General features: G+C 46.7%; 1 protein-coding gene across 1 annotated transcript in view; it reads left to right on the forward strand.

Annotated features, from left to right (window-relative positions):
* Fbn1 (fibrillin 1) overlaps positions 1-13,235 on the forward strand; it is a 217,364-nt gene that overhangs the window by 129,326 nt on the left and 74,803 nt on the right. Inside the window, exons 16-25 of the mRNA XM_004639014.2 lie at positions 118-240; positions 531-683; positions 2,519-2,572; positions 4,280-4,405; positions 6,606-6,731; positions 7,242-7,361; positions 7,827-7,964; positions 8,746-8,796; positions 10,096-10,221; positions 12,201-12,428. Of these exons, the coding sequence (XP_004639071.1) occupies positions 118-240; positions 531-683; positions 2,519-2,572; positions 4,280-4,405; positions 6,606-6,731; positions 7,242-7,361; positions 7,827-7,964; positions 8,746-8,796; positions 10,096-10,221; positions 12,201-12,428 (1,245 nt within the window). The remainder of the gene's footprint in view (positions 1-117; positions 241-530; positions 684-2,518; positions 2,573-4,279; positions 4,406-6,605; positions 6,732-7,241; positions 7,362-7,826; positions 7,965-8,745; positions 8,797-10,095; positions 10,222-12,200; positions 12,429-13,235) is intronic.

Consider the following 13,235-nt stretch of genomic DNA (forward strand, 5'->3'; position numbering starts at 1 on the left):
TGTTGTGATGCTGCGTATCATTTGCTGTCTCAGCCATTTCCAAGGGCTACAGTGATGCACCTGACACGGGCTTGCATAGAAGCCACCCGTTCCTAATAAGTGCCTTTCCTGTCACAGACATTAACGAGTGTGAGACCCCCGGAATCTGCATGAATGGGCGCTGCGTGAACACGGACGGCTCCTACAGATGTGAATGCTTCCCTGGGCTTGCCGTGGGCCTGGACGGGCGAGTGTGTGTCGGTAAGAAAAGGGCAGGGTTGGCCACCGCGGAGAGGCAGCTGCGGTAGTGAAGTCCCCGTCCATCCGGGAGAGAAAACACGGGGAACCGTAGTCTCCAGGAAGCTGGCCGAGCCTGCCCGTGGCTCCCACTGCTCGGAAGCTGAGCGGGCTTGGGCGTCCCACTTTTGGTTGCGCTGTAGCAGCCAAAGTAGCACAGGGCGGGGCCAGGGACACCCAAGGCTGCGCCCCCGCGCCCGGGCACTCCCCTGTGCGTGCAACGACAGCATGGTGACAGCTGTCTCTCTGCGCAGACACGCACATGCGGAGCACGTGCTATGGGGGCTACAAGCGAGGCCAGTGTGTCAAGCCCCTCTTCGGCGCCGTCACCAAGTCCGAATGCTGCTGCGCCAGCACCGAGTACGCCTTCGGGGAGCCCTGCCAGCCGTGCCCCGCGCAGAACTCAGGTAGGTGGCCGCCGCAGCCTCACGCCGCCGTCTGCACAAGTGCAGAAGTAGGATGGGCGCAGGCGTGCAGTGCCTTCTGGGTGCATCCGGTGCCCTCCTGCGGCCTTGGCCGTTTGTTGTCCGGTGGTCACTGCAGGCAGCAGGGCCTGGCTGCACCACAGTGACCTTCTTCCTGCCTGTGGGGCTCACGGTGCCTGCATTTGCGGGCACTGGCCGTTAGAGCACAGCTCATACAGTGTAAAAGCAAATAATTTCTGGATGACCTGACTATTTCCAAGTTTCTCAGAAGGCCATTTGTGAATTTTGTTCCCAAGCCCACATGTTGATTTTGGTGTGCTGCTTAAATGGCTTTATTCAACCTCAGGGAAAAAGCCTTTTTCTCCAGTTGGGAGCCATGAACAGGGAAAGAAGTGGGCGGCAAGTCAGACCCACACCCACCCACACTCACACCCACAGCACAGTTCTCAGTTATGCTTTAGCTCGCATAAGGATTTGAGATGACTAGTTAGTTGAGATTAAGACAATAGCCTACTACAAGACACACAGTTCTAGTAGGTTGGCTCGCTTCTAAGAGCCAGGCAGTTCATTTTTGCCTGAATCAAAAGGAAGTAAAAGTTAATGTATAATTTTAAAGGGTTTGTTATTTTTAAAGTAATAACTTTTGAATTTATTTTAATTTTAATTATTCAGATAATTAAAATTAAAATACAAGAAGTTAAAGAAAGGTAAAGAAAACTCTGTAAAGGAAATCACATCCATTTTTTTAAAAAAGAAGAAAGCTCTCCTTTGGCTGATTACTCACCCAGTAAGTAATATACAAAATATCATTTAATGTATGATCAGCAATCAGGTATACGCTTACTATATTTTAATTATATGCAAATATCATTTCAGCCAACAAAAATGATTCCGTATAACTTTATAGTTGTGTATTGTTAACATCATCCTCACGTACATTAATTTCCTCACAAACTTCAAGTTTACGAGACAGACCAAGGTCATGTCCCTCAGAGTAGAGGTGATCCCAAGACTGTATTGTCAGAATCTAGAGGCAGCCGAGGGGACGCCTTTGTTTCTCTGCCCTGGATGAAGTTCCGACTGCAGTTCTCCATTTTTCTCATCCACGCCTACTTTTATGTAAATTCCCTGGAACTGCAGGCAGCACGCTACACGGGTTTGGGAAGCGGAAGCCTGATTGCCTCGCAGGTTGGGGAACATGCTCTGCATAGCTCAGTGTCTTCAGAAAGATCTCAGTTTTAAAGTTAGCCCACGCGTCCCCTGGGGCTTTCTCATGTGTAACTAGTGCAGTGTCGTCCTGAAGATAGCTTTACAAGCACATTTCAGCGCGCAAGTGGGTGCCCTGTCGCTCCCGTGGAGGGCAGCTGAGCAAGTTGCAGAGAGAAGGGAGAACCTGTTAAGAAGTTGATTGTACTGAAAAAGCGGCTCACGCCGAGCAGCAGAAGTATTCCCAGGAGGACAGAAGAACGTTTTATTAACAGCCAGGAAACCACATTATAACAGGCACGTTTCTCTGCAAGTGTAAAGTGTTCCCTGGTGAACCGAATCAAACTATAGGAAAAATACCTTTTCTGAAAGTGCTTTGCAGAAGAAATAGCTAGACCTTGCCCTGGTTCCTTCAGAGTCACTTTCCTCCATGGCTCAGAGCCCTAAAAGCGAGAGGCTGGGGTCAACCCCAACCTCAGGAGACACCTCCTTTCCATTACCGCTTTTATTTCTGTTCCGCACTCTTTGGAGGAAATGAAGTGTGCAGAGCCCGGGCGGGATTGGCCTGCTCTGCCAAGAAGGGCACCAGTGACTATCTGTGTTTATTGCAGCGGAATACCAGGCGCTGTGCAGCAGCGGGCCGGGGATGACGTCGGCGGGCACGGGTAAGGCCTTCAGAGTGTGTGGGCGGCACTGGGCTTCCTGAGGCTTCCACTTACCCGCCCCCAACACCAGTGTGGCCTAAAGCTCCCCTGGCATTGCCACGCACTGTGTCTGATGCAGGCCTAGAAGTGCCCATGGCAGAGCCACTGTGGTGGCCCCATGGGCCCTGAGGTTGCTGGGTGTGGATATGGGGCTAGGTGGTGGAGTGGCTGGGGCTCTCCAGAGGTGCTGATGGGATGCTGTGGAAGGGACAGAATGGCTGCAACAGCTGTGGCTGCCCCTGCCTCAAAAGGGCAGTCTGGGCCTCCTTTGGATTTTCCACTTGGGGATTGTGGGCTGCTTGCGCTGTTACCCCTCTATACCCTCAGAGATGTTTTTAACTCCATGGGAGTTGGTCTTTATGAGATGACACTATATATTTTGTAACAAGCAGTAAAGACAAGTGGCTGAGTTGAAAGAGGAGACAAGATTTGTGTAGGAGCTAGAACTAGGGAAATATTGGAGCTGTAGAAAATTAAAGGGGGCCTGCAGGTTAGCTCAGTTGTTTAAGTGCCTGTCGTGCAAATGCAGTCAGGCACAGGGGACCGAGGTTCGATCCCCAGCTCCACATGCCTTAGTAGACCTGCCCTTAAGGCAGCCTGAAAAAAAAAAATCCTTCTCCACTTTGGGGCCAGCAATATAGCTCAGTGGTATAAGTGCCTGCCTGGCAAGCACAAGGTCCTGAGTTCAATCCTTGGTACCACAAAAACAAAACAAAAGTGAAGTAAAAGAGAATTGGACCAAGTATAAGCAGAAGTGATAAGAAAGAAGAAGAGATCATCTTGAACAATTTGATGAGAAGTCTGAAAAGAAATGGATCTGGCTGAGCTCATGGGTCCTCCAGCAGGATTATTTCATCATAATCTATGGATAAAGATGAAGGAGGTATTTGGAGGATGAAGGAAGTTAAGTAACGAGATGTGTGATGAATAGTTGGTGGAAAAGCCAAGGCATGAAACAGGTTTGGAGAAGAAGTCGGTGAACCCGGCAGAATAGAAGAGTCAGGCACCAGGAGTGCCTGTGTCTCTGATTGTCACTATACCCTCTTGGCTTCCAGAGAGCTGCTCAACCTCAGGGAGTCTGGAAGAGGGGTACCCAGAGTACCAGGGCAGAAGTAGAGACTTTTGGGCTGGGGAAATAGCTCAGGGGCATAAGCACCTGCCTGGGAAGCGAGAGGTCCTGAGTTCAATCCCCAGTACCCAAAAAAAAAAAAAAAAAAAAAAAATAGAGAGAGAGACTTTTTCAAAAGCGGGCTCTTAAGGCATGAGAAGACTGAGAAATTTGGGGTAAATAACAACAAATTCATGTTTTAGCTTAATCCTGAGGAGGTCACAGAACCTACAAAAGTTCAAAGTAGGTGACTGCCACCATTTTTAGGGTGTCCAGAATGGTGGTGGCGTGGGAGGCAGTTTGAAGTGCAGGGGGCCAGGCATAGGGGTTTGTGTCCTTCCAGCTCAGATGCCAGATTCCTCTCAGGGACTGGGCGAAGAAAGATTTGATTCAGAATCTGTCTTGCAGTGAAAACAGCGATGGAGATTTCTCTTCCAAGTGAAACATCTTTCTCCCCCTAGAAGCCCTAGGGTCATGGCAAATATTGTACTGTTATTTTTTAACAGTTCATTTGATGTTTATTTTAGAATGTCACTGACTTGAATTTTTTGGTAATGCAGATATAAACGAGTGTGCATTAGATCCTGATATTTGCCCAAATGGAATCTGTGAAAATCTCCGTGGGAGCTACAAATGTATTTGCAATTCAGGCTATGAAGTGGACATCACTGGGAAAAACTGTGTTGGTAAGAGGTTGCACCTGTTCACTGAGACACTTCACGCATAATTCATTCTTCTTTCATTGCTCGGGAAACTGTTCTTGGCTAGCTCAGAGGTGCAGCAAACACATGCTTTCACATTTTGGATATCCACATGTCTTGATGAAAAACATTTATATAACCAAACCCATGCAATTCATAAGCAACCATGTATCAAATTCACTTCTCCGATGTGGAAAGTGCAGAGATCCGGCACTCTCACGTGGCTACAAAGCCTTCCCTATTTTTACAGAGAAAGCTTTTCTCCCAACCACTTACTCGATTTCATTAGAGGAAACACAGCTTATTTTCAGTAGTGACTGCTCCCCGTTAAGGTCAGCTAACACCGTTTAGGGTGGTGTAGCAATCTCCCATGAAGATCCCAGCCAGTAACTAAATAGATGGTTGGTTTGGGAAGAAAGAGGTCAACATAGGCCATTATTTCTTCTTCTACATTTTGTAGTTCCTGTGACCAGTGTTTCTGAGACACACCGTTCGTTCTGTAGTGTGGTGACATCTCCCACAGGTCTCCTGGAATTGGGCTTCTAAAACCAAGGCAGCCATCCTGGAGGGCCTCAAATGTGATACAGTGCACTGTTAGATTCAGAGGTCAAATGCAATTCACATTTTTTAATAATTATTTTATTTTTTTTGGTGGAAGCGGGGATTGAACTCAGACCCTTGCGCTTGCCAGGGAAGTGCTTATTCCACTGAACCATCTCTCTGGCCCACAATTTGCATTTAAGAAAATACATCTTTATGCAAGGAGAGTAAAGCTAATACACTTTAAGATAAATTATAAGGCTTCAAATTTATTGTTTATGTCCTCGAAGCCATGTAGGCCTTTAGAGTTAGGCACCTTCTGTTTTCTGCCGTTGGCAGAGGTGTTTTAGAAGCAGTGTTTGCAAGATGCTGATCTAAGGAGTTGTATCTTTGGAGCATGTAATTATTCAGAGATGTTGCAGATTGAAAAAAACAGCAAAGTCCTTTTTTGTATGTGTGTGGTACTAAGGACTGAACTCAGGGCTTTGTGCTTGCCAGGCAGGCAAAGCAAAGTCCTTTTAATTATTTTAATACAATGCAAAGTATAGCAGCTACTAGCTACCTACGGAGTGCTGGGCTCCACTATCTTCCAGCTAACAACCACCAGGTCACCGTGGGCTGTGACCCAGGAGAAGACTCTCGTCTTCCTATGACCCTGGTCATTGAGCTATTGCATGCTTCATGTCCCTGAACCATCTGAAGCACCCTGGTGCTGACCTCCAGGTTTGCTTTCATAGAATTCTCAGCATGCTCTTTGCACAGGTGATGACATGACTGCAGACATAGTGTCCCCCTATTTCAGTGCTCTATAAATGTGCTGCAGATTCCAGTGGATTTAGTGTGCTCCCTGTGCACTTCTCCAGGCTAAATTTCTGCGTCCTACTGTTGGGGCTCCTAGCTACTGGTGATCTATCCAGACTCTCAATCTGTGAAGCATTCCTAGGGGCATCTGGCTTCTTCTGTGGATTGATTGCGTGGTGTAATTTAGCTCAGAGAGATGTAACAAACTGCATACTGTATATTTCCGAAGGCATCCTGGTATTTTACCTTAAATTTGGATTTTTCTCCAGACAGGCATATTATTCAGCCGAGAACAAGTTATCCTCAGCTCCCTGAATCACAAACTGTCTTCCCATGACAATTACAAACTCTGTAGGTTGCTTCCTATTTTAGAAATATAACTGGAGCCACTTTACTTTAATGAAGAAATCCTTATCGTGGATCTAACACATACCAAATGTGGACCACCTTTCTAAATAATTATTTAGCTTTTCAGTCAAGGTAATCCTTCTAATTCTGACACTGTGAAACAGTTACTTTGCATAACTGTTCTGAAATAGTTATGCAAAGTAAAAGTTAAAGATTTTTCAGAAAATCCAGGTTTTCTTCCTGCTACAGAGAGTTATGAAGGAAATACTGTGTACTGGCTTCTTAAGACTTTGTAGTGAACTCGTTGATATAACCAGGTCAAGGTCCTGTTTTTCTAAAATGGAGTGATTTGGGCAAAAACCAGTGAAAGAGAAGTTTGACCTCTTTGATGGAATTGATCATGCCATTGTAACCTTGAAGACCCAACCTAAGAGGTCAAAGAAGTTGTATGCAAGACTCAGGCTCTTTCAAACGTTTGTTTTCATTGACTTTGCAGATATTAATGAATGTGTGCTGAACAGCCTCCTCTGTGACAACGGACAGTGTAGAAACACTCCTGGAAGTTTTGTGTGTACCTGCCCCAAGGGATTTATTTACAAACCGGACCTGAAAACCTGTGAAGGTAAACACATTTTCGTTCTTCTCCGGGTAGTGTGCCCTTTGCTGTCCTTTAAGATGCCACTAGAAAGCCATGCAAATAACTTACAATAATCACCCCCATTTTAGACTGTCATCCCAATTTAATTGAAATGTTGCGATTCTGAATGGGGCTTGGAAAGAAAGCCACTAATGGCTCTTACTTGCGATTGGTATTTTATTGGCCATTTCAGCACCATGTAAAAGTACCATTTTGCATTTGCCTTCAAGGATATTTTATTTTCTGCCACTGAAGAAGTAGTGTGTATGTGCTATTGGAGCTCATAATGGGGGAGTCACATATCACCCCAGATTTTCCAAATAGGGATATTGAGCCAGATTCGATGCCAGAACTGTGCTCTGGCTATTTGGGCTTCCACCTCGTCTAGAAACCCCGTTCTGCAGCTTTCCTGTCTGGTGGAGAATGTGGGGCCACCACGGAGGCCAGAGCAGGGCAGTGGCTTTTAGCATTAACGTAGACCTGCTTTCGTTTCAGATATTGACGAATGTGAATCCAGTCCCTGCATTAATGGTGTCTGCCGCAACAGCCCTGGCTCTTTTATCTGTGAATGTTCTCCTGAAAGTACTTTGGATCCAACAAAAACCATCTGCATAGGTATTTATCCTCCTAGGAATGATTTTTCTGTGTTTATCAGTACAGCTTCACTTAATGTCAACTTTTATGGCCATTTAAGTATGGGTACAACATTAAAAATGACGTTTATGCCCTGTTTCATAATGCTGTTCCTGTTGAATTCAAATACGTGTTTGAACTTTTCTTCAGATTTTTATTTTTAGAGTCCATGTTTACAGCACGTGATGGTTACGTTTACTGTGGAGAGCTGGTGCACGCACCTAACGCATCTTAATTCTTACCATTCTTCTTAATTCTTCTCCTCACCTTCCTCCTCCTCTCCATCACTTGGTCTCCTGCCCATTTGCCGAAGATCTGCTTCCCCGGTTGCTATTATCTTTTACTTCACTCTTTACTTCTTCAGGCTTCGGGTTTCTCCTGCAATGTTTAAGCTGACGCCTGACGCAGATCGTGTTAACTGTTTGTTCACTGTTCTGCCCTCTGCAGAAACCATCAAGGGCACTTGCTGGCAGACGGTCATCGACGGGCGGTGTGAGATCAACATCAATGGGGCCACCTTGAAGTCCGAGTGCTGCTCGTCCCTGGGCGCGGCCTGGGGCAGCCCATGCACCATCTGCCAAGTTGGTAAGCTGTTGGGTGTGTGGCCCTGTGCCATCCCCTTGGGCACTTTGGCTAGGAATGGGAAGCCTGGTACAGGTTTGCATGGGAACTTTGAAAGATTCAACTGTGATGGCCCCGGTGAAGGATACTCCTGGAGACGGACTCACAGAAGCGTGAAGGACATTGATTAGGTGTATTTGGTGTATTAGGTGTATTTGCACTTTTTCTTTTTGTCCCCATATGGAACTGGGATAGATTGTATTGCTTCTCCAAGCTGCCTGTTTCTGTTGGTTTTGTGGAAATCTCCTGGGTTAGGGATCCTGGGCTTTCTACAGCTCCAAATTTATTTCCAAGAAAGTTAACAGATATTAAGACAAGGCGTCTGGTGAATCCCTGGGGCTGCTGGGAAGTCCAGGCCCCAGAACCTTTCCTCACATGTCCCAGTCCAGTGCTTGCCATCTCCAGACACTCAGCAGCCTGCTTCCTGTTTATATTGTAGCCATCCTATCATGTGATACCTGTCTTCAGGCTCGTAGCAAGAAGGAAGTCTACATTCTGAATGGTCATCATGGCGCGATGTAACCTTTCGCCTAAGTTCATCTTAGAGGAACTGAGTTTTATTGAGGAGATGTCTCCTTGTCACTCCTCCTCCCCTCTGCAGTCTTAGAAACACTTTGTCATCTCAGACTTAGTCCTGACAGACAGCAAGATCCAGCTCCTGATCCAGGGTCTCCATTGTGTTTCTTATGAAGAGTCATCACTACGTGTCTGTGTATTGCTACCTTGTCTTGTGTCCCCCCCACAGATCCCATATGTGGTAAAGGCTACTCAAGAATTAAAGGAACACAATGTGAAGGTATTTCTCATTATTCCTAACCATGTGAGTCGGTGTGCATGAAGAATGCCTGTGTTAATTTGGATGGATGAAGAGGTCATGTGAGTTTATAGCAAGACAGGCAGCAGAGCAGGATTACCAGAGCGCTGCAGCGTACAGCAGATGGGGAACTCCACATCTGCGGTGCTTTGGCCAGCTCTGGGGCACTCTGGCCAAGAGAATGGATGACTGAAAATACTTCATGCTGACCGTGGTTGAGAGTGGCTTCCCATCTTAAAATGTTATCAAGGAATTAAAAAAAAACAGGAAGCTTTTGGTCAGACTGTTGGTTTATCCTGGAATTTTTGTTTGCTTGTTTCTTGATTGTGGGTGATTTCAAAGGACATACTCTTTTGCCCCTTTCTGGAAGTCTTTGTGGACTCTAGTCAGCTGTGATTCTTTTCTCATGGAGTTCCAGAAAGATGTAGGTCATGGTGACTAACACAACCTGACATGACACAGCAGCTGACATATTTTAAGAACAGCAATTAGTCCCATATGTGGGGCGAAATGAAGACTTCCCAGTTAAAACAAAGAACACCGTAGCCCCGCCGAAGGTCTTGCCTTCCAAATGCTGACTGCATCCTGTGGTGTGTTCTTGACCTCAGTCCTCTGTTACTGACTTATCTGAGCTCAGCAGCACGTTTTGGTTTACAAAGGGTCAGAACAACAGCCACAAAATAGTAAAACTGAAAAGGTGGATCCCGGTCCTCCCCATTTAGTTCCACTCCTAGGAAAGGCTTAGAGGGGTTTTTTTTTTAACCTTCCTGACTTAAAATTATGTTATTTCGAGACTCTGTGTGTGTATGTGTGTGTGTGTGTGTGTGTGTGTGTGTGTGTGTGTGTGTTTCTATGCGAATGTTCTGCAGCTCCATCATGGTCACGTGCTCTAAGTGCCTTTCTTTGGATTAACTTGAGGAAGAATATTTTCCCAAAGTCCTACAAAGTCCATGTTGCTTTCCAGTAAACAAACTGGGAAGGATGAGTATGGTTGAAAGGGACCGAATGATGATGGGGAGACACACACAGCACAGTTTGGCTGTCCTTGTCCCAAGCTGGGGCCACCTTGTTATTGGCAGAACAGCCTGAGACCATCGCTAAGTTGGAGCCAGCTACGCAGATGTACCAGAAGTTCTTCATGTTTGATTTGGAGATAAACTAGTTTTGCGAACTTAGGTTCAGAAGGGCTCTTGGTACTCTGAGAATAATTATGATTCCATGAGTGGAATAAGGTAGAATTCTTTTACATACATACATTAACTTTATCTTTTAAAATTTTAGATATTAATGAATGTGAAGTGTTCCCAGGAGTGTGCAAAAATGGCCTGTGTGTCAACACCCAAGGATCGTTCAAGTGTCAGTGCCCCAGTGGGATGACTTTGGATGCCACAGGAAGGATTTGCCTTGGTAAACACTGGGCTCATTATTTGTCTAATAATCACTTCGTAAAGGTTATTAAAACCTTTGTTAACAACAACAGTGGGACATTTGGTTCTGCATACAGGCACACGCTCTCAGTCCAGCGTGTGCGAAGGACTCGGCATGGCTCTGCCTTCACTCAAGCTCCAGGCGCGTTACTGCGAACAGACTTGAGTCCTCTTCTGCACATAGCTATTTCGTAAGTCACAGTTAGGATTTCAGTGCTCCTAGAGCTGCCCCCGTAGCCCACAGACTGCGGGATACGAGGCGAGTGGTGGGGAGAACGTTAAGTGTGTGTAAGAAGGAGCTGCTGCAGCACATCCTGCCACTGGCCAGGAGATAGACCCTGGCGGGAGGATAGGTTGTGGGAAGCCCCTGCCAGTGCCAGGCTGCAAGGTGCCACTGCCCTGCGGAGTCCCTGCTGGGACACCAAGGCTACTGTTGCTGCCAGATGGGTGGAATTCTCCTTGTCAACTGCTAGAGTCCAAATGGACACCTCAAGCCCAATTAACCAATCAGCGACATGAAAACATCATTTTAGGACACACTTAAAACACCCCATTCTTAGCAGTCTGCCCTGGTGGGATTGAGTTGAAATCCCACCACAGTTGTTCTTTTGGCATCTGGAAGACTTTGCTGGTCACTTGGTTTTCCTGGTGTGGACTGCCAGGAGTGGTCCTGTGGGGCGCTGGCTTCCTACTTGGAGTCTGCAAATGATGTCTGTCATGGCTGTACACCCATAGTGAAGATTACTATGGCTGGTGAGGAGGTGCTCAGGTGCAACTGAGAGATTTTTATCTTTATAGATTATAGCTAAGCAATCTTTAGCCATAGATTTCTAGGTACAAGATGTGTAGAGTCAAAGGGGAAGCTCAGAGGCTGGGGTCTGTAGCTTAGGGAGCTTAGTGGCTTTGGTTGGCAGGAATAGCAGTTGATGAAAACCTTGCTCCAGGTTCTTCAGGGGACAGTGCTTCAGTATTTAACATAGGAATTGTATTTAGCTTCCTCATCGTGGTGCAGGCAACTCAAGTTGCTCTGGGCTCCAGCAGCTTCCTCACATGAGAGGAAGCTTGGACTCTGAGGCAGATGTGCAGGGTCACACTGTGAAGGAAGACAGCTGACACTTCCATTAGAATTCACAGTTGTCAGATACACACTCCCTGTTGAGCTCCCTAGCGCCTCGTAAGAGATGGAGGCAGCACATTTTACAGATGGGGCAATTCAGGTTCCAAGGTAATGATCTGTCCAAGACCAACAGCCGAGTTGGAGAACAGTTCCCAACCTCAGGTCTTCTGGCCTCTGACCTGTTAGTCTTTCTACTCTTCCACACCATCCCGTCACTTGGGGGTTAGGGTTAGAAGTGCTGTGTGTATCCTGAAAGATAGGCACACATGTGTACGCTGAGGTGAAGCAAACATTGGAGAAGAGCAAATGGCTATCCTCTGCTGCATCCCTTTCATCTGAGGTAGAGCAGTCCTCACTCCTGAATCCAGCATTCTATTTCTCCAGTGAGGAAGTGGCCTGAGGAAGAGGGGATTGGGCTGCCTCAGATGTCTTCCAACAACAAAGAACACATTTTGCTTTTCCCTAGAGAGGAGGTGCCGACCAGCATGGCACATGGGCACTAGGGCTAGGCCCATCTCCCCGGGGAGACAGTACCTTTCCATGGGAGCAGCGTGGGAGTCTCAGAACACCATGCCCTATGTATATAGAATGAGCAGAAAACATCTGGAGTTGAAAGGAGGCATTTCACAAGGTCTAAGAGGCCTAAATGTGGGTCGATAGAGAGAAGCGAGTTTTCTCAGACAGGAAAACCAACACCTACCACACACTTTGGTTTTCTTTGGAAGAAAGACATACATTCTGGCCAACAAATGTATAGTAGATTAGTACGTGTGTTGTATGCTGCCTCACAAGTGTTGGCGGTGTGTCTGGGACAGTGGAGACAGTGTCTGTCCCCCCCGCAGACATCCGCCTGGAGACCTGCTTCCTGAGGTACGAGGACGAGGAGTGCACCGTGCCCATCGTGGGCCGCCACCGCATGGATGCCTGCTGCTGCTCTGTGGGTGCTGCCTGGGGCACCGACGAGTGTGAGGAGTGTCCTGTGAGGAACACACCCGAGTACGAGGAGCTCTGCCCCCGAGGCCCCGGATTTGCCACCAAAGATATCACAAATGGAAAGCCTTTCTTCAAAGGTACAGTGTTCATAGTGCTTGCGTGGCAGCTTCATAGGCCACTGGGAGTCCTTTTCCAGAGCCACGATTCCACTGACAGAACTGTGGTTACGGTCATTAGTGCAGTAGTCCCTTGGTCATCCCTGGCTTATTAGATGCCTAAATTATATCACACCACTGCCATGCCCCCCAAACACACACTTCTCTGGGCCTTCTGAAGGTTCCTGCCTGTCCATCCTAGCTAGTGAGATCAGTCTTAATTCTGTGATAGCACAATGCTGGGGTTGAGTCTCATGGTCATAAAGAATGAAACCATGGACCAGGCAGCTAGGGCACAAGTAGATTTACTTACAGGATATTAAAACTGAGGAACTAAAGGGTATTAACATTAAGGAAGTAAAGCCCCACGAGCCAGGATGGATTCTGAATAGTATACATGTGAGGGCTCTTTGTCTAGGGGTATTTCAGGGGTTCAGAAGGGAGCCTGTTAGGTATGGTGGCACAGGCCTATGATCCTGGTGTCCAGGAGGCCAAGGCAGGAGGATGGGCATTCATTTAAGGCTGCCCTGAATTACCACTCTGAAACCCTGTCTCAACAAAAGCTTTTATTGGCTAAACTTTAATGGTCTATGATATTTAGAAGAAAAACTTTAAGTAATATGAATTACCTGCAGACAACTCAAATTATGAATGATGTCTCTGAAATTCCTATAAGAATTTTGAAATAGATCCAAGAAAGCACCAAAGAATATTAAATGAATACCTTATTCTGCTACCCATTCAGCAGGCCGTGCTGGGACAGTGTATCCTGTTATCCTCTGTGTGCCC

This window comes from Octodon degus, unplaced genomic scaffold (genome assembly GCF_000260255.1).
Source record: "Octodon degus isolate 3935 unplaced genomic scaffold, OctDeg1.0 scaffold00105, whole genome shotgun sequence".
NCBI lineage: Eukaryota > Metazoa > Chordata > Mammalia > Rodentia > Octodontidae > Octodon > Octodon degus.